Source organism: Pipistrellus hanaki, assembly GCF_964339955.1.
Source record: "Pipistrellus hanaki genome assembly, chromosome: 2".
NCBI classification, from domain to species: Eukaryota; Metazoa; Chordata; class Mammalia; order Chiroptera; family Vespertilionidae; genus Pipistrellus; species Pipistrellus hanaki.
Window position 1 is genome coordinate 19,324,632 of NC_140504.1, and position 10,598 is coordinate 19,335,229.

Consider the following 10,598-nt stretch of genomic DNA (forward strand, 5'->3'; position numbering starts at 1 on the left):
AAAGGGCAGAAAGATCAAGGCAACTAGACCAGCAGGTTTTCTCATTTCCCAGGCTCCAGAATTGTAAGAGAACCCAAAGAAAAGACAAAGTGTAAAGTGAGAAGCAATTTATAAACTAGGACAAGTAGAAAAAGACAGGTCAAATTCACAAAATATATTGAGCATCTATCCAGGTGCCAGACCCTGTCCTGGGTATTAGATCTCCCATTATGAACAAGACTGACACAGCCCTTCTCTGCTCTCAAAGAGGACTTCAAAGAAAGTTTTATTTGAGTAATTACATTTACATCAAGAGGCAAGAATGGCCTAAACAGCAACTTATATAAAAAGCATAGACTAAAGTTAAAAAATTGTCCTTAAGGTCCTATATTAGTTTTTCATTGTTACACAGTAACTAGCCATAAATTCAGTGGTTTCAAACAACAAACGTTATCTCATAATTTCTGTAGGACAAGGATCTGAATGTGACTTAGTTGGGTGCCCCTGGCTCAAGGCCTCTCATGAGGTTGGTATCAGGTTGTCAGGGGCTGCAGTTTCATGCAAAGGCTCAACTGGGGGAGGACTGGCTTCCAGGCTCACTTTATGGTTGTAAGCAGGATTTATTTCCTCGTGGGCTCTTGGGCTCAGAGCCTCAGCACCTTGCCGGAGGTCAGAGGCCTCCCTCGGTTCCTTACAGCATAGACCTCTCCTCAGAGCAGCTCACCACAGGGCAGCTGGCTTCCCTCAGAACAAGCAAGTGAGCAAGAATGAGAGAAAGTGCAAAAGAGGATGGTGCCCAAGAGAGAAGCCACAGTCTTTTTGTAATCTCATCTCGGCAGTGACATCCCATGGCCTCTGCTGTATTCTACTCATCACAAACGAGTCAATAAGCCCAGCCCACAGTCAGAGCAAAAGGGATTGCACATGAGTGAGAATAGCAGGAGGGCAGGCATAGGGGGCCACTTTGGGGCTCCCAATCTCAGGGCCCCTGGAGGTGATTTTGGCAAAAGAAATGACTAAAAGTGGACAGTGAATGTCATTTTCAGACAAAAGGAGCTACATTTGGAGCTCTTCTTGCTCATTCGTTATAAAAGGAAGCCGCTCAGGCCGAGGGTGGGTGGGCTAGAAAGGGGTCAAGGGGGAAAATGGGAGATATGTAATACTTTCAACTATAAGGGCTTAAAATATATATATAAAGCAGACTTTTGAAAGATCAGGAGGCCGAGATGGTTTATAAATGATTATAGATCATTACTGGGGAGTAGAGAGGGATTGATCATTCCACAGGGAAAGTTATCTATTATACTAGCAAGGACATGCTAGGGGGCAAATTTCCTTTGCTGGGATGAGGAGAGGGGAGGGGAGGCTAGATTTTCCAGTAGAAGTTAAATAATTATAACCGAACAGTAAGAGTAAATAATTAAGGCTGCTTCTCCGATTAAGCATGCCAACACCCAGAATTTCTTATAAAAATGGGAAGTTGGCCAATAAAAGCGATTGGCGTTCCTGGCCAGAAAGAATGGAGGTTGCAGCATACAAAGTGAAAAGCACCACTCCTTTGGCCATGCATTCCAGACACTCGAAATTTCTTAGGTCCTGGAGAAGAAAAGCCACATTTAAGTGGAGAACAAATTCCCTTTAGAATGAAGATAAATTAGCGCTCGAATAAGAAAGCTAATTAAGGAGAGGAACGTCCTGCTCTCACTCAAGAGGCCAGAGAATGGGTGGACTTTGCTTTTCATTGTGTGAAGAAAGTTCTCAAGGATAGGAGGAAAGCCCCAGCTTCTAAAGGGCAAAATGGGCATTCCTGTGTGGAGCAGGGATTGTGGGAGAGCAGCCCCAGAAACAAGGGTCAGGAAGGTGAAGCCACAAAGCTACAGGTCAATAAGAAGAGAGAAAATGGAAAATAAAACTGTAAGGGAAATGTAAATGTAAAAGGGGGCCCTGAAAATTCCTCAGAGGGTACAGGCTCACAATAAAAAAAAAAAAAATCACAACGTTAAAAAGAAAGGGAAGTCAGAGAAAACAACAACACATAAAGTGCTAGAGAATAGGACATTACCATTTAAAAGCAGGTTAAAATAGAGCACATGCTTTTCGCTGCCAGTTTTCCTTCCTACTAACTCCATGTGAGTCCTGTTGGGACAGTGTGGCCCACTGTTAAGGGCATTGTTGTGATCCAGAAAAAGAATGTAGTAAATTTTAAAAAGCAAAACAAAACAAAACCAGTTTATGTATAACAACCAAAGGAAACACAGTACAGAGAATTCAGTATTTTTGTTGTCATAAGGCTATAGATAAAGAAAACAAAGGGGCAGACGTTTTAAATTCTACCAGTTCCTGTGCCATCTAATGATAAGGAAAGATATTAAAAAAATAGAAAGGAATGCTTTTGTTAAACATGGAGAACTGAATACATATGTTTATCTCTAGCACGTCCCAAAACACCACTAAAATGACAGTAAATTATTAAAAGTGAATAAATTCATAAGGAAAGGAAAACAAGAGAGAAGTTGACTCTAGATGTCAACTACATTTGGGGAAATGGAAAGCAAAGTATGGGTGAAAGGAAATTAGCAGATTATAGGACATTGAAACCTAATGCCTCTGCAGAGTGTGGGAATGGGGTGAAATACTTAAAGGAGCAAACCCAATTACGTGCCCTGGCAGTGGAATGGCCCGGGATTAGAGACACCAGATACCTCTGAGAGAGGGAAAGAAGAGTGGATTTGAAAATAGGACTGTTTGAATGATTATTAAAGGAGCAGATAGATGCTCAGATGCCCTCCCTAAACCCAAGTTTCCCCTACCCATTGTCCTGGCAGGTGCCAAAGGCTTACACTCTAGAAAAACAATGTGAGGGGCTTTAGACCTAAGGATAGATAATAGCAGAGTATGGGATAAGGCTGAAGTGAAAGTATGTATATTAAAGGGTGAGACCTTCTATTCTACTTCCCCCATCTTCCCAGAATACAGACAACCAGGTTTATATACCAACGGCCAGGAACATGGAAGAGCCCTATCTGGAGAAATGGAAGAGCCCTATCTGTATCAAAAGAAAAGAATTATTGATACTGACAAGTGGGGTCTCCCAGTAAAATGGCTGTATCTCTGTCTACTCTACTCACTGAGAAGTATACTAGTCAATAAGGCCTTCCTTATGTACACAGAACTTCCAGTAGCATTTTGGAGACTCAAAAAGACAAGAATCTCCTATTTGAGGAACACCTCTAATATGAAAGACAGAAGCCGGAATCAAACAAATAAGTAAAAAATAAATTAGGTGAAACACATACAAAATAACATGAGAAGCAAAACTGAACTTCAAAAAAAGAGCATAATTAATATCCTTAGAGAGAAAAGAAAAGATATTGCATACATGAAGCAAGAACAGGAGGCTATGAAAAAGAGCAAGCATGATTACTGAGCTGAAGCAGTAAATTCAACATTTGGGTTAGGTGATAAAAATGAAGCAATCTCCAGAAAAGTATAAGAAAGAGCAAAGAAATAAAGAGAAGAAAAGAAAATTAGAGGATCAAGTGAGGGTATCTAATAACCCACTAATAAGAGTTCCAAGAAGAGAAAAGGAAAGGGAGGAAACTATCAAGGAACTAATTAAAGAATATTTCCAAGTACAGAAGGTACATGTAGCTCTATACTGAAAGGGTCCACCCAACATAATGGATGGCAAAGCAAACACACCAAAGCACTTCATCACGAAATGTCAGTACCTTCAGGATAAACGTAATTACTTAAAAGCTTCCAGAAACAAAAAATGGTCACTTAGAAAGGATCAATAATAAAAATGGCATCAGAGTTATTAACAGCAACAATAGGAGCCAGAAGACAATGGCTTCCAAATTATGAAGGAAAATTATCTGCAACCTAGAATTCTACATCCTGCCAAAGGATCAATCAAGTACAAGGGTCAGGTAAGGATATTTTCAGACATAGATTCCTCAAAAATGATACTTCCCTTGCAGCCTTACTTGGGAAGCCGTTTGAAGGATCTATAAGACTGCAATGAGGGAGTAAACAAATAAAGAAGAAGAGATTGGAATCAGAAAATGAGTTCCTTCCAACACAGGAAAGAGGTGGAGGGAATCCGCAGGCTTACAGTAGGAAGTCTAAGGATTACAGCAGTGTGACAGAATAAGAGATGGATTCAGCAAAAGAATGCAGGATTTTTAGAAGTAGGTCTCCAAGACCAAAGAAAAACTCATAGATTAGATGGAGTACTGAGACAAATTGAGAGATAAAAAGTTAGTAATCAATACTAGAAAACTAAACATATCAGTGCAAGAATTATTGCCATTTCTGGTATGTCTGCCATAGTTATTTCACAGTGTTCATTATGTTTGCAAGCACACAAATAAAATTTTAAGAATAACTTTCTTGACATCCAACATCCTCCTCTCCTGGAAATCTATTCAGATGCTCATTCCTGTCTTACCAAAGGGCAGTTTCCACTGTTTCTCTGCAGTATTTTGGGCTGATCAGATTAGTTGAGCAGAAGCCTTAAATGGAAATTTGGTCATATCCTTTGCTAACTCCTACTCATCTTTCTGATTTCCATATCTTTTCACAGAGCTTCCTTTCATCTCAGTTCCCCACCCAGCTGGATGGCTATCCACTAACCCTGAGATATAGCTAGTTTGAATTGGTAGAAACTGTAATCTGACTGGTTCAGACCTCACTGGGTATCTATATATATAAAAGGTTAATATGCAAAGTGCCCCCTCAGTAGTTCAACCTGAAGACCAGAAGTTCAATCTCTCGCTATAATGTGTGCTGACCAACAGGGAGAGGCATGGAACAAAGGAAGGCCCCGGCCAGCAGCCAGAAGGCCCCAATTGGCCTTGATTGCCCGCCAGGCCTAGGGACCTTACCTGTGCACGAATTTCGTGCACTGAGCCTCTAGTAAAGCATAAACAAAGATGCCAATCTGTGCTTTTCTTCACTGAGGAATTGCTTTCCTAGCATATCCCCCCAAGTTATTCTAGATGTAGCCGATTTTCCTCACAAACAGGATTCTCACCTTCAGAATGATCAAGTTACCCTTCTCTTGCCTTTTCCACTGTTGAAAGCAATCCAGCTGTCTCTACGGATAAAAATGAAAACAAACATAAAAATAAACCACCCTTACATTGCAAAGAGTGGAGAAAATTGGCCATATTAAAAATTTCCAACAGATGGTGAGCCAATTTATATTTTTATTTTGACATTTACTTGCCCAGTAGGAGTACAATTGAGCCATATTTTTAAGCTCATTCAAAGTGGCCTTTATCTGAAAATGTTGGACACATATGTATAGATAATGCTTTCCACCAATCTACACAGTGTAATGACCCTGGAATGCTAGTTCTCTCTCCCCTAACCAAGAGCCACTCAGGATAGGAATCTTCTCCCTGAAGACTTTGGCCTCCTACTGTCCCCCCTTCCTTCCATCATTCCTCACTCAAGGCCATTTTCCACAGGGCTGGCAAAGGAATCTTCCTTTAATCTAAATTTGATCATGCCAGCTCCTTGCTTAAAATCAACCTTTCAATCACTCCAATGGCCCCCAGAATTAAGTTAAAACTCTAGTATTAGCCCTGAACGGTGTGGCTCAGTAGGTTGGGCATCCTCCTGTGCACCAAAAGGTCACAGGTTCAATTCTGGACAAAGGACATGTTCAGGTTTCTAGCTCCATTCCTAGTACAGGGTATGCAGGAGGCAGCTGATCCATGTATCTCTCTCATATTAATATTCCTTCCCTCTCCCTTCCACTTTCTCTAAAATCAACTTTAAAAAATTAAAGTATCAGTATACAGAATTGGAATCATCTAGGGCAGTGGTCAGCAAACTGAGGCTCTGTTGACTAATGAGTTTGCTGACCACTGTATATACTACCCTTTACCTCTTTGCACACACAATATCCCACAATAGCCTAATCCTCACAGCTTCCAACTATATGGTAACATTTAGTCTAGTCCAGTGGTCCGCAAACTCATTAGTCAACAGAGCGGCAAACCGTGGCCACTGATCTAGGGAATTAAGAAAAAACACTGATGGCTGGGCCCTACCCCAGAGATCCTTGCTTAATTGGCATTGGGTATAGGTATTTGTAGAAACTACTAGGTGATTCTATGTGAAACAAAATTCTAGTATTAGCACGCTACCAAAATTGTGCTTGATCTGACCTGCTCACTCCTCCCTGCCTCAGTCCTGGTCTTTCCTCCCCTGCACACACTGCAGTTGAGTCATGCTAAGCCATGTGTCATCCCAAAGAGTGCCTCTCCCACTCCCACTGCCAGGTGTTTGTACTCATGCTCACTCGGTCTCAAAAACCTTCTTCACCTCCCTCATGCCTCCCTTTTCATCTTGACTCCATTTAGTTGCAATCCAGTTATGCTAGTTTATCACACTAAACTATAGCCAATGACAACTCTGCCTGAATGCTATGGCTTCACTGATTATTCTCATGCTTGCACATAATTTTCAGGCTTACTGAAGATATTCCATCTCACACATTTTCCCATGTTGTTCAATAAAAAGCACATATTGAAATTCTGCTACAATACAACCTTCTAAAAAGACAACTGAAAAAGAGACAAACATTTTTCCTCGATTGCTGAAAACCATCTAACCACGAGTGAATGATGCTTTTCCACATATGATGGAATTTTCCATTAACGTGTCTACTGATTCTGGCCATATCCACGTGTGCTCTGGTCATGCCCTGTCACACACACTCCACCCCTGAAAAAGCAATCTTGATGAGCTCTGTTTCCATTTTTTGCTCCCTGAGTGAGAAAATGATAATATATATGAGCTGCTTATTGCACAACACAGAATTATAAACTTGGTTTTAAAGGAGGAGGTAATGGTGGCAGAGAATATGCAGCTATTGTGGGATTCACCTGAGATTGCATAGTGTTTGCAGAATAGTCAAAAATAAAAGTCCTAACTTTGGATCCTGTTTTCCATTCAGAGGTCCTCCCAGTTTGGGAAATAAGAACAAGAATTCATCCTTTGTTTCTGGAAGCTGATAGCCTTGAAGGATGAGTTCCACAGCAGTGAGCCCCCAACTGGGATGGCCAGCAGCCCTTCCAAGTTCAGATGGAGTTGACGGGCACTTTGTTTCCATTATACTTGCTATGGGGACATCTTTGGGTTCATTTCGCCTTTCTACTTCCTCCTCTAGCCGAGTGTCACTTGCCTGGGATAGCTTTTAAGTGATTTACTTTATGGATGTTTTCTGTAGAGCACTACACCTTCCCTTTGAGTTCTAAATTTAATTTTAGTAATTGGTTCGAATTTCATGTTACTTTTAAATGAGAACTCTTGTCATCACATCACCCATCACTTTGTCCATATTAGTGTATCTATTATTCATCTCACCAATTTATTGGCCTCGTTGTTAACTGCTATCCATTTTTTATCATTTTACTGTCAAATGAAATTAACTCTCATCGCTTTCTTAATCAAGAAATTTTTATACGAATTTATTGAATGACTTGTAAATCTAATCATTTTACACGAAGTTTAGAAAACTTGGGCAAAACGAAATTAAATGTCTTAGTGTTTCTTATTGCTTCAGTGTCCTGGAACAAAATGGCCCCTGCCTGGTTGATTTAATTAATTTGACAATTAACTTAGGCATAGGCCGCTGGGAGCTGGGTTACACTCAGCAAGTTACATAACCAGTGTGAGCTTCAGTGTCAAACATAGTCCTTGGGAGCAGGAAATGAGGTGACACCCGACGTAGGACCATCTTAATCTTCTCCAGCCCTCCTTCCCTTGCTTTTTCAACAAGTATTTCAGGTAGAGTTCACAAACACAGTCCTTAGTCTCCTGTCTCTCAAAGAAATAAAAATAGAATAGAAAGAAATGAACTAGAAGTAAGTGATGAACCCTCATGGTTTTAAAAAATATGTGCCTATATGAATGCTGTATGTGTGTTAATAATATACTAGTATGCACATGTGAGGCTTTGTGTGACCCAGGCATGACACTGATTTCATAGAAGATGACAGGGCAACTGTAAATCTGCAATTGCTCCTCATTCCTCACTATTGATTACCAAATTTGGAATTGGAATGGAGTTCTAACCATTATCACAAGAAACTCAAATACAGGAAGGTGCACTCTCCCTGACGGCCTGTTATTTAGTTCCACTGACAGCAGATTAGTCATGAAACCCCTAGGAGGACGTTTTCCACTGAGCGTCAGACTCGGGAACGTCTCAGCTGTTTTTACAAACAAGCTAACCTGACGGAAGTTCATTTTCAGTCGAGGAATCTCATGCCACAATCATTTTAATTGTGTTTACTTATTCAGATACCACTCAGAATTGTTACTTTTTAGACTCTTTTTTTGACACCGTGCAGACATAAATGTCAGGGCATGAGGCAGATCCACGACCTAATTCTTACCAGGGGCCTTGAAGTAATTGCGGTGAATTCCTCAGCTGAAAGATGGGCAACTCCTCAGCTAGAAATGTAGAGCCTCAGAATTTGTAAGGGCCTTAATGATCTCTAGTCCAGTCACACATATGAAGCTTAAATTTGCTCTGATATATCCCAGTCAAATGAGATTAGACCCTTCAGAGTAAGCATGTCAAACTCAAATGCTAACATGTGCCAAATACACAAGGCATGGGGTCCATGGGCCGCGAGTTTGACATGCTTGCTTCAGAGTATCCTCTGCAAAGTTCTAACTGTTCAAATTCTTGCTTAACGTAAATCCCATGGGTTCCACCCTTGGCTCCAGATTCTCTTAAGGATATATAAAGCAAGTCTGCTCAAACTTATGAGGCTTCAAACTTTTAAAAAAATATATATATATTTGTTGGAAGGGAGAGGGAGAGAGATAGAAACATCAATGATGACAAAGAATCAGCTGCCTCCTGCGCGCCCCATACTGGGTATCGAGCTCGCAACCTGGGCATGTGCCCTGACCAAGAATTGAACCATGACCTCCTGGTTCATAGGTCAATGCTCAGTCATTTAATGGCACTACAGATATTAACTGTGAGACATCACATAGGTAGGACAGAGTGTCTGAGACACAAGGCACAGAGACGTTGAAACCCCACTGGAGTAGGCATTCGGGCTTCTGGGTTCCAGCCCCAGCCCCACCTCTATCATCTGTGACCCTGGTTCTTTGTTCCTCGTCTGCAAACTGCAAGGGTTGAATGCATGTTCTCTTCGAGTTCTTTCCAGCTTCACAAATCATTTGCATTTTTTACTTTTCTGTCCCATATGGCAGAGTATCCACAAAGATAGTCAAAGAACCCAGACCCCTGATTTCCAGTTCAGTTGTTTATATTGGTTGCCAAGAACCATCCATAGGTACACCGTATAAAGCCAGGGATGCTTCCCCCCCCCCTTTTTTTCTCATTTCAGAACACTCTTCTTCAGGAAACCGTGCGGAGAGAGTGTGAAGAACGCTTTGAACTGACGGAGGCGTTGAGTCAGGCCCGAGAACAGCTCCTGGAGCTCAGGAGGCTCAGTGGGAGTTTACCGGTGACCCCGCGGTTCCTGAGCCCCGGCAACCTCGCCGCCTCCGCCGCCGGTCATCAGGGAGAGAGAAGCCTTGCAAAACCCAACTCTGAAAGGGGCACCAAAATCCCAGGCCTGCACATGGTGCCCAAACCCATCCCTTCTCCAACCTCAGCCCAGGCCAAGAGAGCAAACAGCTCAGGTCTGCCCAGTCTCCTCCAGCCCCATCCTCCCCGGGGCCAGGTATCTTCAGTGAATGACACCAGACGGAGACTGGCCGCCCTGCTGCGGAGGAGACTGAACCAGCGGTGACCTACCTGGAGTCAGGAGCAGACAGATCCACACAGCGTGCATGTAGCTGAGGATGACAAAGATCACGTGGCTACCCCCGATCAAGAATGCGTGTCTATAGACATTCTTAGCAAGAGAATTGAAACAAACAAACAAACAAAAACCCTAAGGAGCTGGGAAGCCACATTTTCCAAGAGGCCTTTGAAATTGCAGCAAATAATGAAATTGTTGTGATTCCAGAGGCCAGTTTCTATATTTATGGAAAGTATGTTCAGATGTGCTCTCCAGTTTCGCCCTCTCAGACATCATCGGTAAAATTTTCACCCAGAACAGTTTTTCTTGTTTTGCACCACTACAAGGCAGAGATATCTCCACACCAAAAAAAAAAAAAATAGGTTTTAGTAGTTTTGTGCTGTTCTTTCACTTGTTTGCTAAGTTGAATAGGTTAAATAGATGTAATTAGTATTCCAAATAGAAAATAAAAGTACGTTAGTCCTTGATTGGATAAATTCCAAAATGCTTAGTTTAAATATTCACAGAGTTCTTCATCATCACCATTATCATCATCATCTTTCCAGCCTAATTGTAACCTAATTTCTTTTAAGAAATGACAGGTAACCTTTAAGAAGACATTCTTCCCTGTGAGTCTGGGGATCTTAAAAAAAAAGAGGAGGGGGCGGAGGGCAAGCAACTCCAATTCAAGGAAAAACTAGTTTACTTTTCAAGCTATAGAGATTAGTTTAGAACATAGAAATCCTGGTAATGAAACAATTGCTCCGTAGAGATTTTCTACATTGAATGCTTTTTGGCATCAGAATTAGGCTTTGATTTGAACTTGTATTC

General features: G+C 41.5%; 1 protein-coding gene across 1 annotated transcript in view; it reads left to right on the forward strand.

The window, feature by feature from the left end:
- Positions 1-9,916, forward strand: part of LEKR1 (leucine, glutamate and lysine rich 1) — a 120,251-nt gene extending 110,335 nt beyond the window's left edge. The window contains exon 13 of the mRNA XM_084876051.1: positions 9,369-9,916. Coding sequence (XP_084732177.1) covers positions 9,369-9,776 — 408 coding nt within the window. The 3' untranslated portion in view covers positions 9,777-9,916. The remainder of the gene's footprint in view (positions 1-9,368) is intronic.
- Positions 9,917-10,598: the final 682 nt, after the last annotated feature.